A 23208-nucleotide genomic window follows, 5' to 3' on the forward strand; every position below is an offset into this window, starting at 1 on the left:
ATTGGACAGTCGAAGGCTTGATGAGCAGCTCGTGGAATAAGATATGGCGACGGAACCGAACAGTGTTTTTATAGTTCAAGCTGAGGCCTCTGCTCGCTCGAGACATGTCGAGTGTCGTTGTGAAGTCGGCAGATGTTGAACACATTGTTTGCAGTTGGACACTCGGTAATTACTTGGAGTTTTCTTGAGCCGTGTCGGGGTCAAAATAGGTTATATATCGGCTAGGATGACGGTATGACATGACGGGATCGACATGGAGAATGTCACTCGAGACATTCACACGACAAATTTAAGTACGAGATGGACAAGCATGTACGCGAGCTTGGAAGGAGGGAGTAACGTCACGAGCGCACCAGGAATTGAGCAGGAAGGAACAGAAACATGTGTGGACAGAGAGTGTCGGTACTCTTGACAGGCGACAAAATTAGCCTCGCGCTTCCCCAGCTTCGGACATGGGTCGGCTTTGGGGGTGACGAGCGGCTTCGGCATCTTTGTTAGCACCGCCGGAGGCCTATGGACACGATCATGGAAACTCTTGACAGCCTCTTCGTCCGTTTCTGTGTCCCAAGTTGGATCCACCAAACACATCCTCATCATCTTTGCTTGAGCGGTTTTTCTCCCAGGCGCTGCGTGTGTGTCAAGTGAGCAACTCGGAGCAGTTATCACTCCGACCCTTGTTCTCCACGCGGGACCGGCGATAAGCCTTATATTTCTAATCGTCACAACTTAGGCTGATTGGCATTGCATGCCTTGAAGGCCTCCCTCTTCCTGCCCAGGAATGGACGACTACCGCTACCAATTCAGTCCACCGGACTCTGTCAATCAGTTCCACTCCATGTCGCCGAATCTGCTGAACGGCCCCTCGAGGCGGGACTCTTACCGCCGTCGCAACAGCCTGCCCACCGCCGTCGCATCCAGTCCTTCGAACCAAGGTCTGGGTATCCCTACACCCGACATCAACCCACGAAATGGCCCTTCTGCCTCGGAGCTATCAGCCGCCATCTCGGAACTCTCGCGTACCGGCACTCCTTCCATGGTCCAATTGGCTGCCTTGACAAGCCCCTGCTTCTTCCACCGCCGCTTCGGCGATGCCGTCAACATAGAAAAAGTCCTAGATGAGATAAAGGAAGATGACCAGCTGTCACACAGCCGTCTTATGCAGACCGCTGCCAGTGTTCGCGAGGTCTCACGACAACTACAACGACGCTCCACCAAGCAAGCCGTACGCAACGTCATGATAGTCACAAAGGCCCGCGACAACGCCTTGGTAGATCTGACGCGCGAATTGGCCGAATGGCTGCTTGTCAAACCACGCTATGGCAACGACGTCGGTGTCAATGTCTACGTCGACTCAAAGCTGCGCCGCTCCAAGCGCTTCGATGCGGACTCGTTGACTGCCAAAGACTGCCGTTTTGAGAGCATGCTTCGCTTTTGGACTCCTGCTCTATGCTGGGCTTCTCCAGAACTCTTTGATCTCGTCATAACTCTCGGAGGAGACGGTACTGTCCTCTTCACCTCATGGCTGTTCCAACGCATCGTGCCGCCTGTCATGTCCTTCTCCTTGGGTTCCCTAGGCTTCCTTACAAACTTCCAATTCAACCAGTACAAGCATCAACTAGATCGCATCATGGGCGACTCGGGTATGAGAGTAACAATGCGCATGCGTTTCACCTGCACAGTCTATCGAGCAGCTGCGTCAAATTCCTCATCGTCCCTGAATCCACAAAACTCCTCTGACCCGGCATGTCCTGTAACATCAAATCCGACCAAGATCGAGGGCGAGACACATGAAGTCCTCAACGAGCTAGTCATCGATCGAGGACCATCCTCCTACATCTCATCACTGGATCTGTACGCCAACGATTCTCTGGTCACTCGCATATCCGCCGATGGTGTCATTCTCAGTACGCCGACGGGCTCTACTGCATATTCTCTCTCTGCGGGTGGAAGTCTGGTACATCCAGAGATTCCCGCTATATTACTCACACCCATCTGCCCTCATACACTATCCTTCCGCCCAATGATCTTGAACGACTCCATGGAACTGAAGGTTTCTGTCCCTACCAAGGGGCGAGGCGGCGGTTTCGTCAGCTTCGACGGTAAAGGACGCATTCAACTCGGTTTGGGCGACGAGGTCGTCGTTAGAGCGAGCAAATATCCATTCCCGACCGTTCTTAGTCAACCAATGGAGTGGTTCGATGCCATTAGTCGTACATTACGCTGGAACACCAGAGCTGCAGACCAGAAAGATTGGGCAGGAAGAGATGCAGACGACAAAGACGATGAATTTGACGAAGACGGCGCCCACAAGGGTAGCAAGGAGCCTGAGTTCGACATAGATTTCGAAGACGAGATGGAGAGCGTCCGTGATTCTGGATATTCAGGATCAAGCAGCACTGCATGAGCGACGACCTTGATTTTTTGGTCTTGTTGGATTCCAAAAGCGCTGTTCATCTTTGCAGACACACAGTGGTAGCGCCGGGACGATTGTCTTTTTTTGCTGCGATGCCGAAGCATGCGAGTGCTTTACTGGTGCATATCCTTTTTCACATGTCGAACCGTTACAAGAAATGACGTGGCGGAAGGTGTTTTCTTCTTTTTTGCAGTCTCGCTGATGACTTGCATACAACATTACGACTTGATAAAGGTGGCTGGAGAGACGAAGAAAAGGGGACGAGGAAGAATTTAGAACCAAATAAACAAACGCCCATGCAACTCCGACAAATCTTATGATCCTCAATCGTGCAGCAAACCTTGCAGTCGGAAGTCGTTCCTCGCGGAAACGTGCCCTGAATTTCCTGTTCGGGTTTTCCGAGCGAAACGAGAAGATCTTCTGCGCCAAGTTGACCCCGGGCTTTTGTTTCCGCCGCAGCCAGTCTGCCAACTCGCATGGATCGTTCTCCTTGTTTCTAGGCACTTCACAGCGACGAGCACGACACCCAGCGACCGGCTCGACCATGGGGATCCTATCGGCCCTTTGGCAACCACGCGGCGAGCTTTAGACGTGTTGGCGTAGAACGTGCCGAGATATCAACGGCTTGGTTGGAAGAGGTTGAACGTGGACGGTGATGACGAAATCTGCATACGCGCTGATGCATTCGCTCGCGCAAGGAGTGCAGTCTATCTTTTATCGTGTCTAGGAAATCGATTGTGTATGGTTGGAACATTGACGGCGATCGCGAGTCGTCCCAATAAGCTAGCAGCCAGTTGCACCCTGCATCTCTTGCATAACCTTTACCGCAGCCTGACTTGGTGCTTTTACCGAGACCGATCAGCCTCCTCGGCGATCTGTCAACATTCCCCTGTCGCAGGGCGTGCTCGCTCAGTGTTCATTCTGTGGTGCCTCTATGGCCTGTGGATTGGCATCATGTAATTCTTTCGCTCAGCGTGTGCGTCGTCGCTGTAGACAAGACTCACTATCCATTCCGGCACTCGTTATCCGTGTAGTTGGGTAAACCCGTATCATTCGGATCCTCGCTGGCTCAGCAGACTCCATACTTCCAAGCAACAACTGTGGGTCACTGATAACTCTCGCCCCGTTTCGTCCATTGCGCTGTCGCTCTCGATATGGAGATGGGGGCCACTGCTGAACCCAAATGCCATCATGGTCCCACTCTCCCCTTGGGGCACAATCCTCAAGAGACACCGTGAGACGGCTAGAAGCACTACTTCATCTGAGTGCCATGCCAGATTTTCTCCCAAAGAGCCTTTTCGCCAACTACCGCATTCTCGTCTCTCTAAACAACCCCACCCCTTTCTTAACATCATTTGCTATCTCAATCTAGAAATCACAGTGCGTGTCTCTGAACCCGGTTTATTCCCGACCTGTATCGGTCCTTATTACACGACTGCTGCTCAAAATTCTGCGTCTTAACGGTGCACCTCAACACCCCAGCTCAGTGGCGGCGCATCTGTTTTCTCACTCGCAACCCCATGTTTTTCTCTTGATCTTCGATTTTTTGGTCTGAGGTGGAAAGACTTGTCGCATCGATCACTCGCACTTTCCCTCTGACTTTGCCATCGCATCTTTGTTCGTTGCTTTCGTCGGCTCTGAAAGGCGGGGCAAGCCAATCTTCACGCATTCGGTCACAGTCTTTTGAAACGCCATCTACGCGCTCGAGTATTCTTTGTTCCTAAACGAGCGAGGCATCAAGCCTTAGCTCCGTGAGTGTTACCGACGATGAGTTCAGCAAATACACCACGCATCGAACTCAATCCTTTCAAGGACCCTCCGGAGCCTCCGAACAATAATGCACCATACTTCAACTCGAACCAGTCGAGTGATTATTTGAGCAGCATGGAGCACAGTCGACCTGGTAGTGCTGGGGGAATCAGACCGAAGGACAAGAAGAAGGTCGGCTTTCATCCTGATGCAGAAGAACCACCACTGTTCAGGAAACACCGTCCCGCAAGCATCACGTTGCCTACAAGGATTACTTTGACACCACCCAGTGGACTGAGTCCTGGCTTCGCCGTTTCCGAGAGTCCGTTCATCTCACATTCTCGGGATTCTAGTGGAACAGGTGAGGCATTGCTATCCTCTTATCGCAGCCATGCACCCGATGTGTCTTCAGAAGAATCGGATCAGATCAAGGCTGCCTTTGCTTCGTCGGCCTCGCTGACTGCCTCGTCGCCTACCATGCCACGAATGCCTCCGCGGCCGGTCCTCCGACGTGGCGATTCGGCACTTTCGACAGTCTCGGATAGCGATCCCGAAAACTCGGTTCAAAGTCGACGAGCTCGTGAGGCCCATGAACGTGGAAAGAAGCTAGAATTTGACGAGCGCATATCCTCAGCGCCGGCTTCTAGGGCTGCCTCACCTGCACGCAAACTCGGTCTGCCCAAGCTTAAGCTAAACCTTAGCGACATTCCTCTCCAAGACTTTAGCAAAGTCGATTTTTCAGAAGAACCTAACGAACATGACCCCCTTCATCACCTCGACGATGCAACTTCTGATGACCTGCACGCGTCGGCGCACAAACTTGTGCGTGCTCATGCCTCAATGGCTCAACAGGTTCTGCATATCGATTCTTCTTCCGGCTTTATATCTGCTGCAGCAACTCCCAACGAGGAGCGCGAAGCCTACCTCGACTATGTTCCCAAGCCGGAGCGCCATCGTGCAGGTGTTCTAGGTGCTTTACTTCGACTTTACAACCATGACGGTCCGGCTGGCTCGGGTCACGATCGCTCTTCCAGTCTACCACAGCCTGCTCACTATCGTGATGGCAGCAGTGGCTTCAACACTCCACAGCACTCACCTCCTTCCTCTGGATACAATACTCCAAGCAGACCTCTTTCTGGTTACAACACACCTGGTGGCAGACAGTCAAGGATATGGCATTCGAAAAGCTACAGCAACTCGACGTCTTCTCTGGCGTACTTGGTTGGTTCTTCTGTAAGCGGAGGTACTCCGATCGCTGGCTTGCCCCTCGGAGAACAGGTCACAGAAAATCTACGCCAACGTCACGAATCCGAGAAGAAAGCAAAAAAGTCTCGCGGCAACAACGTTCTCAGTCGTATGGGTCGCTCTCGATTAGATGAAGAAATCAGAATTACAAAACACATCAAAGAGAACTTGGCCCGACAGAAGTATTTGCTGAAGCTTTGTCGAGCTTTGATGACTTACGGAGCACCCACTCACCGTCTGGAGACGTATATGCGTATGAGCGCCAGAGTACTCGAGGTTGATGCTCAGTTCCTGTACATGCCTGGTTGCATGATATGTTCGTTCGACGACCTCTCCACCCACACGACCGAAGTCAAAATGGTACGCGCCGGTGAAGGTCTGAACCTTGGAAAGCTCAGAGATTGCCATGAGGTCTACAAGGAAGTCCTTCACGATCGCCAAGGAGTCGACGAAGCCACCGATCGCCTTAATGAGATTTTCAACAAAGAGCCACACTTCAAGAACTGGTGCATAGTGCTTGTTAGTGGCCTCGGCACTGCGTCTGTTGGACCGTTTGCGTTTGATGCAGGGTATAAGGACCTAGCTATCTGCTACGTTCTCGGTTGCATCGTGGGATATCTCCAAGTGGTCTCTTACAAGAACGAAGGTGTTATGAACATGTTTGAAGTTCTTGCGACCATCATCACATCATTCTTGGCTCGAGCTTTTGCTTCGATAGGCAATGGCCGCTACTTTTGTTTCTCGGCTCTTGTTCAGTCTTCGATCTGTTTGATTCTACCCGGCTGGATAGTACTTCGCGCCTCGCTGGAACTTCAGTCCAAAAGCATAGTCTCCGGTAGTGTCAGGATGGTGTGGGCTATCGTCTACTCACTTCTCCTTGGATTCGGAATCACGATAGGAACTGTTCTGTACGGTGCTATTGACAAGAATGCAGTGTCTACGACTACGTGCGACGCTAATCGCAAGATTGGCCAGAACATGCAGTTGATCGCTGCACTGATATTCTCTTTCTGTCTATGCGTGTTGAATCAAGCCAAGTGGAGACAAATGCCGGTCATGATCATAATCGCAATGATAGGGCGTCTGGTTTCCGTGGGTCTTGGGACAAAATTCCAAGGCAACGGGCAAATCAGTGCCACCATCGCCGCTCTCGCCATTGGCCTCGCTGCGAACCTGCATTCGCGATTCGGAACCAAGATTGAAAACAAAGCTCTGGATGTCTGGGAAACTCATCTACGACCACACGCCAGAGCATTCCACAAGCGAATCCGCGGCAAGTCAACAGCCCTGCGTAACCGTCATACTAAGAAGTCTATGGAAAGCATGGAGTCTGGAGAAGCATATGACACTGAAAGTATTTTTGTGCCGCATATCAGACGCGTAGGCTATGGTCTCGCGGCCGCGGCAATGTTGCCCGCCATCCTCGTACAGGTGCCTAGTGGACTCGCTGTCAGTGGAAGTCTGCTCTCTGGTGTACAGGCAGCCGACCAGATTGCGGGAAAGGGATCGAACGGGAGCACGGTCACTGATGCCAAATCTCTGGCATCCGGCGGCCAAGTGAATTCGGTTGCTTTTAACGTCGGATACTCTGTGGTGCAGATTGCCATTGGCATCACGGTAGGAATATTCGCATCGACGTTGATTGTGTATCCATTCGGCAAGAGACGCAGCGGTCTGTTCAGTCTTTGAGCAGGCTATCCTTCTGACGCTTATACTGTATATCAGTCTCTTCGCTTTATCGTTGCAACAGAAACATGATTCTTGTTACAAGTTTCTGTGCCCCTTTCCTTCCTCCTAATTTATTGTTATCTTTTTTGCGGTTGGAGCATGCATGGCACTGGAGTTTGTTCTTTTTTTGTCTCATCACGCATCATCACTCATTAATTCTTCTTGCTTCTCTCTGCTTGGATTTCTGACTTGACGACCCCTTCACGACTTTGTTTAATACACTGCAACTATAGATATAGATATAGATTATGAAACATTCTTCTGCTACACAATCGTCTAGGTCACTGACTCGTTCGCTTCTCCCCAAGTTTGTGTTCTGCCACCTCTGAATGATGTCTTTGCTTTTTTGTGGTTGACTTGATGGAGGCAAGGACGACGCTGTATATTCGATGTTCTGATTCGGTTGATCAATGATTGGGAAGCGGGCCATGACGACCAGATCATCTAATGCAGACTGTGACGACTGATGCTGACTGTCGCATAAACTAAACATAGAAGATGCAGACTCAAGATGAACTCAGTAGTTGGTATGAAACAGATGTCCAAGACTTGTTTCGTTGACAGTTCTGTGTCGAATGAAGCAGCTTCATACAAGTGCCCGACACTCTCGAGAAAGAAAAGAATCTATGAGATGTGCAAACTCATCCTCCAATGCGGCTATCGTAAAGACAAGCATGCAGAACTGCAAACAATCACATTCCATCACGATCCCTACACTCGTGCAGTTTCTGTCTCTTCGGCTTCGCGTTCAAACTCCTCATCAAAGTTCACTTGCTCCCACCAGTTGTCACAGGGATCAAGATCATGCGGCGGGTCTCCCCGAGCGCATATAAACGTGTGTCGCGGTCGTTCTCCGTAGAAGCGATGGGTAGGACGAGGTTCGTGTTCGGGATCCTCATCAGGGGGATTGAATCGTTCTTGGACGCAGAGTTCTCCTATGTAATGTTCGCAGCAGCCACGAGGATACTTTGATGGTGGCTCTCCCTCAACGCAGAGGGCCAGTCGCGGTGGCCATGATCCTTCATTGACGTTCATGGTAGGAAGAGGTTTGTCAGTAGAGGTAGATATGGCAGGTATTTCGCTGTCGGGGACCATGGTAGGGATGATAGGGTTTGTGGGGGCTCTAGCTGCAAGTTCCGCCTCTTCGGGCACATGCTCGAGATAGTTGTGTGGATCGTGGAATCGAAGGATACAATTTCCTGCCATGTAGTCACAGCAGCCGTGGGGATATCTCTGTGGTGGAACTCCCATGGCGCATGCGGGCATCTCACGGAGTTCCTCAATGATGGTACGAAGAGGCTTGTCAGTGGAGGTGGAGATGGTGGGTAAGTCGTAGACCATGGTGGGGATGATGGGACCTGCGAGCGCCAGAGCTGCAGAGCTGAGGATGAGAAGTGCGGATTTCATGATTGAATGTTTTTTTGGTGGAGTGGATTCGTTGTGGTTTGTTTTCCAGAGAGTGAGGAGGAGGGAGGTGGAGAGCAATGTTGGTCGAGTGATTTGTATCATGCTGAGCCAGAGCTGATGGGTGTGGTGATCTCTTCGCTATTGAGGTGGAGAAAAGTGTCTTCGTATATGAGGTGGAAACACCACCAAAGTGACCTCCACATTGGAAGTCAATTCAACCGAGGTGTGGTCCAAACATGTGAGAGGTAATATCGAAAGCTTGACTCTGGGTAAGTCGATCGAGCGACAAGATAAGCATCAAAATCAAAAGTATAATCAAAACGTACGTCTAGCTGTAGACACATCCATCTCATGACTTGTTAGCCAACTCAACCACCCTCTGCGCAGCCTCATGGAACCCATCAAATGCCTCAAGCGGCAACCCACTCTCCGCAATCTTCTTCTGACCCACCTCCTCATTCGTACCTCTCAATCTCACCACCACTGGCTTACCCTGCATATCCACTTTTTCAAACGCCATAATCACACCATCAGCAATCATACCACAATCAGTCAACCCACCAAAGATATTCACAAAGATGACTTTGACGCGGGGATCCTTGAGAATGAGCTCGAAAGACGTCTTTACGGTTTCTGAGGTTGCTTTGCCGCCGGTGTCGAGGAAGTTTGCGCATTTGCCGTTGTGAGGTGGGAGGGCGAGGGCATCGACGGTGTTCATGGCTAGGCCTGCTCCGTTGACTAGGGTGCCAATGTTTGCTGTGTCATCGGCGGAGTTGAGCTTCACGAACACGATGCCTGACTTCTCGGCTTCGACTTCGACGGCAGGCTCTTGAGAAACGTCGCGAAGGGCGTGTAGTTCGAGATGTCTCTTGTTGGACCTGAACGCAGCGTCGTCGTAGAATAGTTGGGGATGTGAGAGGTTTAAGGAGCCTGAAGAGGAGACCGAGAGGCTGACAGTCAGGCTTACGGCTTCTTGCTCGCGATACAGGTTTGCGAGACGAGATATGAGTTTGGCGGTTTGTGCGTGAGCGGCAGGGGGTGCGGCATCGAGCTGAAGATGCTGGATGGCCGCCAGAATGGTTTTTTGATCTGGACCTTCCAAGTAGGGGTATGGGAAGCGACGCAGGCGATGGTGAAGCTTGCGAGGATTTGTAGATGGAGAAGCAATGATGCAAGGAGAGCGGCTGGAACGATCAACCGAGATGCTCAAGTACACACTGTCTGCATCGTTTGGCGTCTCTTCTGAGATGTTAAAGCCTTCCAAGGATTTGTTGAGATGTTCTACCGCCTTTTGGTCGCGAAGATGCAAACTCCGCTGTTGATTTGGGTTGAATCTGGAGGTTTGCGAGGCAATCGTTGGCCGCACCTGCCTCATAGTGTGCATACCTCTTCGCTGATTAGCCGCGGCAGATGCTTGGATCTTGCTCACATCCTTTCCAGCTTGTTTCAACAAGCTCTTCATGACATTGCCAAACTTCTCAGGGTGATCAACCATAGTGGCGCCTGCATCCTGCAGGATCTTGTACTTCTCCTCAGCAGTGGCCTCGCCAACACCGGCCCAGGCACCTGCGTGTCCCATTACTCGACCAGCAGGTGACATTCTGCCTCCGACAAGAGCAGCGATGGGTCTTGAATGTCTTGTCAGCATCAAACAATTATATGATGCATTGGCAAACTCACTTTGGGTTCTTTTCACGGCGGTAGTAGTCCTTGATCCAGTCTGCCGCCTCCAGCTCGGCACTTCCACCTACTTCACCAACAAGTACTATGGCTTCGGTATCATCATCGGTCTCGAAGACTCGCAAAGCGTCAACGAAGTTGGTGCCTGCTACAACATCGCCTCCCATGCCAATGCACAGACTCTGACCGAGTCCAGCACGAGTGATTGAAGCCACTGTCTCATAGCTCAGAGTGCCTGACTTGGCTACGATACCGACATGTCCAGGAGAGAATGTAGGTAGTGGTTGGAAGCCTATCCTACAGTTGCCGATCGCTGATATGATGCCTGGCGCGTTTGCACCAACTAGTCGACTCTTTGACTGCGTCTTCAAGATTGACATAATCTGTTGGGTGTTAGCGCGCGTTCTTCCTGGCCTTGTTTATCAATCCTTACTCGTAGAATATCGTGAAGGGGAATATGCTCGGCTACCGCGACGATCAATGGAATCTCTGCCTCAATGGCTTCCTCGATGGCCTTGCCTGCATGAGGAGCAGCCACGTAGATTGCAGTAGCATCCGGCTTCAATTGTTCCTTTGCCTCTCTGACAGTAGGCAAGACCGGTAAGCCAAGATGTTCTCTACTGCCTCCAGGTTTCACGCCGCCAACAATGTTGGTACCATATTCGAGAGATTCCTTGGCGTTTTGTGTTGCGACCTTCCCGGTAAATCCTTGGTATAGAACTCTGGTATGTTTTCCGATTTTCAGGTTCTGGACTGTGTCTTCATAAGAACGCCTTGATACCGAGGTCGAGAAGCATCTCGTTCGTGCCAATCTCGACACATTTGATGTCAGACGAGGTATATACATGTTGGGCTTTTTCCTCTCGACCCACGTTCAGTAGTGACTAAATCGAGACATGAAGGAGGACGTCAGTATATGAAGCATCGGCACAATGAGGTGGAGTATCGGCATCAGGCAGATCTGCCCGGCCGAGGCCGGAGGGAGCATGAAACTGAGTTCATATCTCAAATATCAGATCTAACGTATACTCATCGATATGGTCTCTTGAATGCGCGAAGAGTTTGAGATGACCGAGGATATGGATCCAATCTCGCAGCTGATATAGAACACGAGGACTTCCGTCCCAGAGATTAACTTGTACAGAACGAACGAGAGAAACATTGTCGTGTATGCAGAGGTGATGTCAGTAAAGCCAAGACTTCAGGATCCCCGCAAAAACGTGGGGTTTCATGTCCGCGATTTCTCACTTTCCGACTCGAATCGCGCGTCACCGGTATACCAATCTTTGTCACTCGACTCGACAAAAACATATTTTATGTGACCTTGGTTTATTGTTTGCTACAACCATTCACTTGCTCCCGTGTTCAATTCTCCGATCTGCTGTCTATATCAACCCAACTCCTCTCTCCATTTCCGAACAATATTTTCTTCTTCATCACACCAACAATATCCAACATGGCAAGCTCTCAGTCGACCAACGAACTCTCGCAGAAGATGAGTGACATGTCAGTCGGTGGCAAACGGCATGTCGACGCTCCTCGCTATACACCTCCACACCGCAAGTACGCCCAAGCCAACAAGACCGTCGAGACAGGCACCACAGCGCCAGCCAAGGACGCGATCAAGATACCCACATCAACACCTGCTGCCACTGAGAAGTCTGGCGCTTTTACTGCTGACACTACTGCTAGATCTGAGATCGCAGAGGAGAGCAAGACTACATCCGCTGCCACATCACTCGCTGCGACAGACAAAGACTCGGAGCAAGACCCCGAGATCAAGCCAGCCCCCAAAAGAATCGCTCCCCACCACAAATACAGCAAGCCTGCCACCAAAGTCGCAGACTCCTGGGAAGAAGAAGCATCCTCGGAACCAGAGCCCTCAAAGGCCGCAAACACCACTACCAAGCCATCCCCAGACACCGCCCCTGTGCCCAAGTCGAGCTACGTCCCGCCTCACCTGAAATACCGCTCGGCCGCTCCTTCACCACCCAGTCGTAGTGTCACACCGCCTTCCCGTGGCTCTACACCCTCCTCACACTCCACACCTTCCTCGACTGCCTCCTCCGAGCGCCGGCCCGAAAAGACAAACGCCGTAGCTCACCGCTTGATAGCCGGAGCTTTGGGTGTCAAGGTTCCAAGAAGGACAGAAGAGCAGAGAGCTTACGACAAGGCTATGAGGGAGCAGGAGAAGAGAAAGAGAGACCAGGAGAGAGAGGCTAAGAAGAAGGCAGAAGAAGATGCAGCAAAGGCCAAGGCTGCTATCTGGGACGATTGAAGCAGATGCGCAGAAAAACATGCAAAGAAGACTGAAAGAAGACATGAATTTGACGAGCCTCGGGTTAGAGAGACTCGAAGCTATGGCAGGTTGGAACACAAAGAAGTTTTTGGATTCAATGGCCATACAGAAGCTGCATGAAGCGCAGAGCTGAGATGGGCGCATACAGACATTGCATGGTGGATATCTTGCATCGGAGGCATGAAAAGGGGTTATCATATCAAGACGCATCGGAGCTCAGACTCGCGATGGAGCGAGGGACAGACAGAAGACTGATCTGGCAAGCAGCATGAGAAGGGAAAGCATAGGAAATTACACATCAGGAGGCTTTAGATGAAAAGCAAGCATATAATGGAGCAAGAAGACTCGACGAATTCAATGACAACAAATCTCTTTATTGATAGACTGTTCGTTCTGTGCAAAACGTGCATGGAAGAAGGATAAGATACGGGGCAAAAGTGCAAAGCAACATGGTGCATGCTGTCCCGTCGGCAGCAAAGCAGTCGCGAAAAACGCACGCCCCGATACGGACTGGTATAGACGCCCGTCCATTTCAATCATAACTCCAGCTTGGGCACAAAGGCCAAGTTGCGCCATTTAAGTTGCACTCTTCTTTTCATCCTCTGGCTTGGTTCGGGTCGCACTTCTGTCGAAGGTTGTTGAGTGGGACTGTTCGTAGCGCAGAGGGTAATCAGCAGCCACCGATTTGCTCCTGGTAGACCTCGAGGGTGTCGCCATCTTGCATGTCAAGCTAGGAGGATACGTGTTAGTTGAGAGAATGCAAAGGAGAAGGGCAAGCGATTGCGCGAAGCATCAGGGCAACTCACGGTCTCTGGGTTGTCGGTAGGGTTGACTCTTTGTCCGTCGAAGAGGAATCGCACACTGGTAGGGGCTTTGCCTTGACGCTCGCAGAAGGCATCCATGAGCTTCTTGAGCTGAGTGGTACGCTTGATCTTGAAGTAGACCTCGTTGTTGTTGTCGGTCACCTTAATGTTGAGGTGCTCGCCGCCCTCGGGCTTCTGCGGGGGTGATCCTGTGTCGGACATTTTGTGCCTTTCTGTCGCGAGATGGTCGTGTTAGATGTGCCTGGTATGGAGATGTTGAAGGTGAGGTGTAGTAGGGAGGAAGTACCTTGCGAAGGTGGGTCTTTGCTGTCGCAGTCGTCGGCTCACGTGGTGGCGCGGGTCAAAAGTGCTGAGTCGGTTGGTGGGAGCGGAATGAAACTGCGATGAACTGGTGAGTTGGGTGATCGGTAAGAGAAGAGAGTTGTCGGAAGAGTGAAATACCTGATGGATCTATGCGACGAGAGTGAGGAAGGTGTGAGACACTTGAGCAGCAGAGATTGGAAAAGGCAGCAGTGACGCCAGTTCGCGCTCAATTGAAGGAAGGCACACGCGGGGTCCTTTATGAGAGGCGCTTTCCACAAAGTCCACCAACACTGAAGCGTCTGGATACTTGCATACAACACAATTACAAGGATTCGCCGTGTCGCAGAAATTGCCAGAACTATTCCTGTACTTCTTCACTCTCTCGTTTTTTTCGCTCGTTCGCTTTCACATCTGGTCCTTCCGGGCTCTCACAACTGCCTCACTTGCAATTATGGTATGAGGTCATGATAAAGACTCTTTTACTTTGTCGTCAGAAGACATTGAAACTGATCATAACGTGCAGGGTATGGAGCAGGATCTTAAGACTGACCCTCCGTGTCATCCTCGCGCGTGTGCAATCCAAGGTATGAAGTTGAGTTCATCCTCTCACTCCGAGATAGAATGTTCACATGGCGGCAGATTGCATACAGAAGAACGGCTTCGACGAAAGCAAATGCCAGAAGCAGGTGCGTCTGGGAGCCTCGATCCATGCATTTAACAACGATACTGATCGTTCGCAGATTGACGCTTTGTACGAATGCTGCAATGCCTTCTACGAGAAGAATGGTGATAGCGCATCAACATTGAGCTGTCCCAAGGCTGGTCTCTTGAGGTAAGAACAATTCCAGCGCAAAGACACCTCTTGCAAGATTCTCTGATGTTGACATGTCTCTCATTCTTCAGACTGAAGATGAAACAGCGTGCGCAAGGCATCAGATAGACTACAGCAAGACGCCCGTAGTCACAACTCACGCAAAATATGTATGTATACTAGAGAAGAGATTTCACACCCGTGTCCATGCTGCATTCCCATCTCTTCCCGAGAGAAGATAGATACAAATAGACAGAAGGCGTATTTGATTCTGCGACCACCGTAGCACGCTAGTGAGGCCTCATGGACCTGTACAAACATTAAAACGTCGTACCGAGACTCTAAGGGTGGGCGACTGACATTGTTGATGGAGGAAGAGGGTGTGGGAACGCAGACTTTTTATACATCGTGAGTGGTCTGTGCGCCAATGGACCCGTATTGAAGTTGGTCCTACTACCCTGTCACCAAATTCGACGGAACATATTATTGTCTACAATCGCTCGCACCGGGCTTCAACCCACATGTAGAACTGATTCATATGGCTTGCTACATATCTGGATCCTTTGCACGTAGTTTCGTGCTTTCTCCGCGTACCAGGACCGAGAGTTTGAGATTCAGGATATTCCATGAAGCTGTGTCAAAAAGACGGGTAGCAACGTCAAGCGTTCTGACACCAAGCGTCTATCACTTTCGCAAGAACACATGTCAAGATAACACTTCTCGAGCTTCCAGAACCTCACTCGTGACCTCCAAACTACACATTCATACTACTGAGAAGTTTTCAATCTCAGAAACATTCAATATGGCACCCAAGCAAAAGATCATCATCGACACGGACCCAGTATGTCATTTCATCAACTTCAAAAACCAACATCCCGGCCAACATGTATTATAGGGTGTCGATGATATACTGGCTATGCTTCTGGCTTTCAGCGCCACACCTGAGGAGATTGAGGTTCTTCTGATCTCTTTGACCTTTGGCAACATCGATGTCCAGAACTGTCTCCGAAATGCGGTCTCGCTGTTCCACCACATCGAGAAGGAGATTGCATGGAGAAGCAAGTCTGGAAAGAATCTGGGCTTTGAAACTCTGAGAGCCTCGAAACCTCTTGTCGCTGTTGGTGCTGAGGAACCTCTGGCTGAACAGCTTATGATGGCTGACTTTTTCCGTAAGAGTCCTGGAGAGCCTGTCTGAGAAAAGCACTGATACAAATAGACGGAACCGATGGTCTTGGTGGCATTCATTCCAGCGTATGTTTTGTAGTCATCTCTCTGAGAAGAGTCCGAGACGGCTGACATGATCAAAGCACCCTCATCTGACCCCTCAGGAGACTTGGAAGAAGCTCTTCGATGCAGCTGGAGGAGCACCTCTTTCACCAGAGGCGACTAACACTTCTCAGCAAGTCCGTGAAGCTTCCATGTTCCAACCTTCTCAGCGTCGGTCTCATGAAGAGATTCTGCGTCTGCTGAGGGAGAATGAGCCAGACACCATTACCATTGTTGCGATCGGACCTCTGACCAACTTGGCTATCGCTGCAGCTCAAGATCCTGAAACATTCTTGCGAGTGAAAGAAGTCGTAGTCATGGGAAACGCCATCAACGAGCCAGGAAATGTACGCCAGCCCCCTCCCCCTATCTACCCAACCGCCTCAATCCCAGAGCCGCCGTTCCGCCTGATAAAGGCTCCACAAACACCTTTGCGCACAAGTCTAAACATCCGTAACCAGGTAACTCCGGTGGCCGAGTTCAACACGTATGCCGACAGCATTGCCACAGCCCGTGTGTATGCACTTACTTCGCCCTCGCCAAACTCGACTGTGCCTCCTTCGCCGCCTACACTGCCTGGCTCCCAGTCACTGCCTCACTTGGCACCCTATCCGGTAAAGCTCTCGAGACAGCTCAAGCTTACCGTATTCCCTCTTGATATCACGACTCCACACAAGATCACAAGAGGTCAGGTCAAACAGACCATTCAGCCCTCGATTGAGGCTGGGTCACCCTTGGCAGAGTGGACCGCAGCTTTCCTGAACTCGACATTTGACAAGGTCGAATCGTTGATGGAGGGTGTCAGTGGTGATTCTGTTGGTCTCGAACTGCACGACCCTCTGTGTATCTGGTACGCGCTCACTCACGACGATGCGGGATGGAAAATCAAGAAGGACGAGGATATCAGAATTGAGACGACGGGTCAATGGACACGTGGAATGACGGTCGTCGATAGACGTGGCAGAAAGAAGCGCGCTGCGGACGACGGCGAGGGCGAAATTCCTGGCGATGCTGGCAACTGGCTCAGCCCCAATGCAGGCAACCGGGTAGGAAGATGTGTCCAGTCGCCTGGCGTTGACCTCTTCGCGCCGTACCTGTTACGGAGAGTGTTTGACGCATGATGATGGACAGGGCTGATGCTTGGCCGGCCGCAGCGAGTATGTAGGATAAGCTTAGAGCGACTTTACCGATTGCTCCCTGGAAAAGCGAGACACTGATAATGACCGGTTCTTGTCGTGATCGATTGCCAATCATCACAAAGTCGACCACACTTGAGAGCGGCGTGATACGAGTAAACATACCCCGTACAGTAGACAAAGCAATCGCTGACCTCACTCTGTGGTACTCTGCGGTGTGTCTATTGCCCTTGGCGGGGGCTGTGTGCGTTGATGCCAATGGCTCGGCATATCAAAGCTTCGAAAAGCATGTCCTCTTCAAGAAGGTCGACTACCTACGAGGGAGATATGTGTTTCTTGAGAATGTGCTTTAGGATCCGAGGTGGTACGCAACTTTGCGCGATGATCAAAGGCATGCGCAAGAACGCACACATACGAAGATCTAAAGTGTAAATGTATAGTAGTAAATACTAACTTGTGCTTGATTCTTGAAAAACAGGCCGTCAAAGTACACAAAGGGAAAGAAAGACTGGTCGAGAGAGTCGCACCAAAGCGCCACCGCTGTTTTGCTGATAGCCAGGGCATCACAACAGAAACAATCTATCACATCTGTTCGGTTGCAGAATGTTGAAATGAGAGTGTTTGTGCGTTGAATGATAGGGGACCAAGGCTTCGGTTGTTGCAATTTATCGTTTACCTTAGGTCCAAGAGCCATGTCGCAATTGTTTGAGGGAATAGTTATTGCCGCATGTCGAGGACTCTTTCAAGCATTCTGGGTGGCACATATGCTGTATGGATGCGCAAGCACTGCAGAGGGAGAAGGTAGGCTGCATAAAAGAGACGATGAGTTGAGCAAGAGTCAGGCATAACGGCCAATGGAAGCGCCGATGAGGTTCTTTGACAGGGGGCCGAGGCGGGAAGGGACGATCGAGAAGCCTCGCGCTAATGGTTGCATCTTTGGGGCAGTGCTCTTGGCGTACACCGCCGACACCACCACCATGCAACAAGAAGGACCAGAGGAGAAAGGTAGTTAGTTAGCTGGAGAGCTGCGTCTTCTGACAGCTGCTTGCTGACTTTCTTTGTCCGGCGACAGTCGTACTCAAGACCTGATTTTGCAGGACAATTGACACTCTGATTCTGCTCCCCTCTCACTTGCACATCATCGGCTGTAGAAGCTGTAATCGAAACAAGCAGTCGCATATCTACGCGAAAACGACCATTTGACTCAGCACTGCCTGCACATCGCCGCACTGCCCAGACATCTCTCTATACGAACCCACAGCTAGCCGGCCGCTGAAGACGAGCGTTGGCAAGACTCACAGTAGTTCGCAACGGGCACTGTCTATATGGTAAAGTGTAATAAAGCCTCTTTCCACATTCTTGTCCAGCATAGCAACCAGCAGAGCGAGACCAAGAAATTCTTGGCTCTTGACATTTATCACTGCGCCCCCCTGCCGTATGACATTTGTATATGGGCGAAGTCGTGTCGGTCTGCTGATGCTCTTGTCATGTGCCTAGTATCATTGAGCATTTACCATCCCTAATCGACATCACCGGCCCTCACTGCCTCCATTGCGGCCTCGACCTGAGCTCTCACGCCGTAGCACAGCCTCTTGTTTCGCCTCACCCCAGTACCTCAAAGGTCAAGCCACACCTGCGAATGACCATTCTTTACTCTCCCTCGACAAAATTACAGCGTTCTGCATTCCTGCGGCGCAACACCAGCCACAGCCATGTCGGACTCGAATCCATTCCATCAAGACCAGGACTCGAACACCCAAGGTCGCCGTAACAGAGCACCTACCATCACCATAGACACATCAGCAGTGAGTCGACCCTTGGTTCCCCAAGACACAGCAATGGACATCCTTCTGACCTCATCTTCGCTGTGCAGGGCAATGATCACACCACAACAGGGCTGAATGCCTACCAGACTCCGCCTACCGAGCTGCGCCCAACGAACTCCTTTGACGAGAACAGCCGGCCAACCTCTCCTCACAATGTCTCTTCGCCAACATTTAACAACCCCCAGAACTTCCTCTCGGTCCCTCCAGCACGCTCACGTGCAGGCTCCTTCGACACTCTTGGTGCCGAATCGTCATCCACAGGAACATACGTCAACTCATCACCAGAGCACGGCATGCCCAAAGCCTTTGGCCCTCAAGACAGCCATGGCGGTCCCGAGGTTCTCAGCGCTGCTGAGGCGTTGCACCCGGATCCTGGCACCGAGGCAGACTTCACCCGCGAGAACAACCCCTTCGCCTTTACCCCTGGCCAGATGGGCAGGATGTTCAACCCCAAGAGTCTGGGTGCATTCCATGCCCTGGGAGGAATCGCAGGTATCGAGAAGGGTCTCCGATCTGACCGCAAGACTGGTCTGAGCTTGGAGGAGCAGCACCTTGATGGCCAGATTTCTTTCGAAGAGGCAACTGATCATGAAAATCCCAACGCACAATATGTTTCCAAGGGCGGCAACAGCACCACGTCTGCTAGTGGCCCCTTCTCCGATCGTATTCGCATCTTCGGCGACAACCGTCTTCCCGAGAAGAAGGCCAAACCGCTGTGGCGTCTCGCTTGGGAGGCATACAAAGACAAAATCCTTCTCTTGCTTACCGGTGCTGCTGTAATCTCGCTCGCCCTGGGTCTCTATCAGACTTTCGGCACTCCCAAGGTCAACGGAGAACCTCATGTGGAATGGGTCGAAGGTGTCGCCATCGTCGTTGCCATTGTCATTGTCGTCTCGGTCGGAGCTCTCAACGACTGGCAAAAGGAGCGTCAATTCGTCAAGCTCAACAAGAAGAAGGACAACCGTGTTGTCAAGGTCATTCGATCTGGCAAGACTCTGGAAATCTCGGTCCACGACATCTTCGCTGGTGACGTCTTGCTTCTCGAGCCTGGTGACATGGTTCCCGTCGACGGTATCCTCATCGAAGGTCACGGCATCAAGTGCGACGAATCTTCTGCCACCGGCGAATCTGACATAATCAAGAAGAGTGCTTCCGAGGAGGTCTGGCGTGCCATGGAAGCCCACGAGCCGCTTAGAAAACTGGATCCCTTCATTCTCTCTGGCGCCAAGGTCACCGAAGGTATGGGCAAGTTTCTTGTTGTCGCTACTGGTGTCAACTCGAGCTACGGCAAGACCATGATGTCTCTCCGCGAGGACAGCGAAGTCACTCCTCTGCAGTCAAAGCTGAACACTTTGGCCGAATACATCGCCAAACTCGGTGGAGCTGCTGCTCTGCTGCTGTTCATCGTGCTTCTGATCAAGTTCTGTGCAAAGCTTCCTGGAGACCGTAGAACCCCTTCAGAGAAGGCCCAGAACTTTCTCAACATTCTTATTGTCGCTGTCACCATCGTTGTCGTTGCTGTTCCGGAAGGTCTGCCTCTAGCCGTCACCCTCGCACTGGCTTTCGCAACCAAGCGTATGACCAAAGACAACAACTTGGTCCGTGTTCTCAGATCTTGTGAGACCATGGGCAATGCAACTACAGTCTGCTCTGACAAGACCGGTACTCTCACCCAAAACGTCATGACTGTTGTCGCCGGAACCGTCGGAACCACTTCTCGCTTCAGCAGCAAGGTTGGTAAGGACCAGGATAACCAAGCAGCCAGTGTCGATAGCGTGGACACCAATGAGTTTGTTGGTACTCTGGGCGACAATGTCAAGACTCTCATGAAGGACTCTATCGCGTTGAACTCTACTGCCTTTGAGGGCGAAGAAAATGGTAAGCCCACTTACATCGGCTCAAAGACGGAAACAGCTCTTTTGTCCTTCGCTCGCGACTTCCTGGGTATGGACTCCATCAGCACTGAACGCTCCAACGCCGAGCTTGTCCAATTTATGCCATTCGATTCCGGTCGCAAGTGTATGGGTGTTGTCCAGAAGATCGGCAACAAGTACAGACTTTACGTCAAGGGTGCTTCTGAGATCATGCTAAGACATGCTACTATGATCATCAGAGACCCCAGCAAGGGCGTTGATGCTGTGTCCATTTCCAACGACAATGTATCAACACTCAACCAGCTCATCGAGACTTACGCCTCCAACTCTCTTCGTACCATCGGCTTCCTCTACCGCGACTTCGAACAGTGGCCTCCTAAGAACGCCCGCAGATCTGAAGACGACAAGACTCAAGTCATCTTCGAAGATGTCCTCAAGGACATGACCTTCCTCGGCGTTATCGGTATCCAGGACCCTCTTCGTGCTGGTGTCACAGACGCTGTCATGGACTGTCTTACTGCTGGCGTCTTTCCTCGTATGGTTACCGGTGACAATATTATGACTGCAAAGGCCATTGCCACCGAGTGCGGTATCTTCACTCCTGGAGGTGTCGCTCTTGAGGGACCTGTCTTCAGAAAGATGTCCAAGGCAGAGCAACTGGCTGTCATTCCCAAGCTCCAAGTTCTGGCAAGATCTTCTCCTGACGACAAGCGTGTCCTCGTTAAGCGTCTCAAGGAAATGGGTGAGACTGTCGCTGTTACTGGTGATGGTACCAACGATGCCCCTGCTCTCAAGGCTGCCGATGTGGGATTCTCCATGGGTATCGCCGGTACTGAGGTCGCGAAAGAGGCCTCTGACATCATTCTCATGGACGACAACTTTGCTTCCATCATCAAGGCCCTCATGTGGGGTCGTGCTGTCAACGACGCTGTCCAGAAGTTCCTGCAATTCCAGATCACTGTCAACATTACAGCTGTACTGTTGGCCTTTGTGTCAGCCGTTGCCAGTGACGATGAAGCTTCTGTCCTCACTGCTGTTCAACTTCTCTGGGTAAACCTCATCATGGATACATTCGCCGCGCTGGCTCTCGCTACCGATCCACCCACCCGCAACATCATCAATCGCAAGCCTGCTCCCAAGTCTGCTCCTCTCATCACAGCGAACATGTGGAAGATGATCATCGGCCAAGCCATCTACCAGCTCATCGTCACTTACATCCTGTACTTTGGCCAGAAGCGTGGTGGCTCTGGTCTGCTGAGCTATGCCAACGAGGGTGAACGTGAAAGACTCAACGCCATGGTCTTCAACTGCTTCGTCTGGATGCAGATTTTCAACATGTTCAACAACAGACGTCTCGATAACAAGTTCAACATCTTCGAAGGTGTTCAACGCAACTCGTTCTTCATCTTCATTGCGCTTATTATGATCGGCGGTCAGGTGATGATTATGTTTGTTGGTGGTCGCGCCTTCAGCGTCGAAAGACTCACTGGAGAGCAATGGGCATACTCGGTTGGTCTTGGTGCCATCTCCATCCCAGTCGGTATCATCATTCGTCTGATTCCTGACGAGCTTGTCGTACGCCTGGTTCCAGCTTGGCTCAAGCGCAAGGCCGCACCCAAGCTTGTCGTAGAAGACGAGGAGCGACCTTTCGAGTACAGCCAGGCTCTTCTTGACATCCGCGATGAACTCGCCTTCATCAAGAGAATCAAGGGTGGTCGCCTCAACCAGATCAAGTTCACTCTCAAGCACCCTCGCGAAGCTCTTCTCCATTCACGCTCGGTATCCAGATCGCGTAGTAGCATGTCTCTGCCGCAAACACCCAACGGTGAACACGATGGAGAAGCTCAATCGCTTGCACCTCCCACACCCGACTCTCGCCGCCGCTCGCGTGGTCGTTCAAGATCGAACTCGGCATTTGCTGGCGCTGCCATGGCGGGTATCGTGGCAGGCAGCATCGGCGCTGCATGGTCTCCGATAGAACGAGGCCATGGCGATGCCGACAGCATGAAGTTTGCACGCGCTAGATCGCGAAGCGATCTGAGCCGTGAGAGCGGCCTCGACATCCACCCCGACACTAAGCCTCAGGACCCTGTCGTAGTTCAACAGCAAGTTGATGGACACCACCCACCAAGTCAGTCCAACGACACCACTCCAGCCTTCGGATCGGGACCATTCGCTGGACATCCTGACATCAAGGATGTTGGTAACAACAAACAGTAGTAGCTAGCTGGAGATTTGACTATTACGACACGATGGAGCGAATGATGGTTTATTTTCTTTCTTGTCATTACTTTGCGTGTGGGCATTATCGGGTCAAAGGCGTCAGGGAAACGATAGATATCCTCTTTGCTTTTTTGTTTGTTTCATACATATGCCTATAGGAAGCACAAACACTTCCTACTCTCGATACCTCAGTTCTTCTCGGCTTGTATTCCTTGTCTCTTATATTTGTAGTCACTGGCAACTCGCTCACGACTGTTGTCAAATAAAAGCTCGCCTTTATTCAAAGCATTTTGTTCATTAAACAATCCTTCAAGGGTGATCAGTGCCAGAAGAGGAAGTTCGAGCACCCGTGGTCATGCAAAGGGTAGGAAGCAACGAGCCGAGTGACTTTCACGTGAAAACATGTATCGGCCAATCACATGGG

At 51.3% G+C, this 23208-nt stretch overlaps 9 protein-coding genes across 9 annotated transcripts; 6 read left to right on the plus strand and 3 right to left on the minus strand.

The window, feature by feature from the left end:
* Positions 1-1033: 1033 nt before the first annotated feature.
* M436DRAFT_44684 (ATP-NAD kinase) lies at positions 1034-2404 on the plus strand (the record flags this gene model as incomplete). The annotated part of the gene is made up of 1 exon (XM_013572444.1): positions 1034-2404. The coding sequence occupies one exon, from the start codon at positions 1034-1036 to the stop codon at positions 2402-2404; it is 1371 nt and encodes a 456-aa protein (XP_013427898.1).
* Positions 2405-5002: 2598 nt separating this feature from the next.
* Positions 5003-7096, plus strand: M436DRAFT_45387 (DUF1212-domain-containing protein; the record flags this gene model as incomplete). The annotated part of the gene is made up of 1 exon (XM_013572577.1): positions 5003-7096. One exon carries the CDS (start codon positions 5003-5005, stop codon positions 7094-7096), a length of 2094 nt encoding a protein of 697 aa, XP_013428031.1.
* A 750-nt stretch (positions 7097-7846) lies between these two features.
* On the minus strand, positions 7847-8542 carry M436DRAFT_63303 (uncharacterized protein; the record flags this gene model as incomplete). The annotated part of the gene is made up of 1 exon (XM_013572680.1): positions 7847-8542. One exon carries the CDS (start codon positions 8540-8542, stop codon positions 7847-7849), a length of 696 nt encoding a protein of 231 aa, XP_013428134.1.
* Positions 8543-8891: 349 nt separating this feature from the next.
* Positions 8892-11069, minus strand: M436DRAFT_63304 (uncharacterized protein; the record flags this gene model as incomplete). Its single annotated transcript, XM_013572681.1, has 3 exons — positions 8892-10170; positions 10223-10605; positions 10656-11069. The coding sequence occupies 3 exons, from the start codon at positions 11067-11069 to the stop codon at positions 8892-8894; spliced, it is 2076 nt and encodes a 691-aa protein (XP_013428135.1).
* A 609-nt stretch (positions 11070-11678) lies between these two features.
* M436DRAFT_45125 (uncharacterized protein) lies at positions 11679-12500 on the plus strand (the record flags this gene model as incomplete). Its single annotated transcript, XM_013572516.1, has 2 exons — positions 11679-11881; positions 11936-12500. The coding sequence occupies 2 exons, from the start codon at positions 11679-11681 to the stop codon at positions 12498-12500; spliced, it is 768 nt and encodes a 255-aa protein (XP_013427970.1).
* A 691-nt stretch (positions 12501-13191) lies between these two features.
* M436DRAFT_72352 (ubiquitin-like protein) lies at positions 13192-13546 on the minus strand (the record flags this gene model as incomplete). The annotated part of the gene is made up of 2 exons (XM_013572763.1): positions 13192-13251; positions 13328-13546. The coding sequence occupies 2 exons, from the start codon at positions 13544-13546 to the stop codon at positions 13192-13194; spliced, it is 279 nt and encodes a 92-aa protein (XP_013428217.1).
* A 628-nt stretch (positions 13547-14174) lies between these two features.
* M436DRAFT_72353 (DUF1903-domain-containing protein) lies at positions 14175-14588 on the plus strand (the record flags this gene model as incomplete). The annotated part of the gene is made up of 4 exons (XM_013572764.1): positions 14175-14232; positions 14288-14334; positions 14389-14480; positions 14552-14588. 4 exons carry the CDS (start codon positions 14175-14177, stop codon positions 14586-14588), a joined length of 234 nt encoding a protein of 77 aa, XP_013428218.1.
* A 673-nt stretch (positions 14589-15261) lies between these two features.
* On the plus strand, positions 15262-16846 carry M436DRAFT_45253 (nucleoside hydrolase; the record flags this gene model as incomplete). Its single annotated transcript, XM_013572545.1, has 5 exons — positions 15262-15300; positions 15355-15628; positions 15676-15710; positions 15767-16072; positions 16187-16846. 5 exons carry the CDS (start codon positions 15262-15264, stop codon positions 16844-16846), a joined length of 1314 nt encoding a protein of 437 aa, XP_013427999.1.
* A 1727-nt stretch (positions 16847-18573) lies between these two features.
* On the plus strand, positions 18574-22781 carry M436DRAFT_45068 (calcium transporting P-type ATPase-like protein; the record flags this gene model as incomplete). Its single annotated transcript, XM_013572509.1, has 2 exons — positions 18574-18666; positions 18735-22781. The coding sequence occupies 2 exons, from the start codon at positions 18574-18576 to the stop codon at positions 22779-22781; spliced, it is 4140 nt and encodes a 1379-aa protein (XP_013427963.1).
* Positions 22782-23208: the final 427 nt, after the last annotated feature.

Source organism: Aureobasidium namibiae (assembly GCF_000721765.1).
Source record: "Aureobasidium namibiae CBS 147.97 unplaced genomic scaffold scaffold_7, whole genome shotgun sequence".
In the NCBI taxonomy this organism is placed as follows: Eukaryota; Fungi; Ascomycota; class Dothideomycetes; order Dothideales; family Saccotheciaceae; genus Aureobasidium; species Aureobasidium namibiae.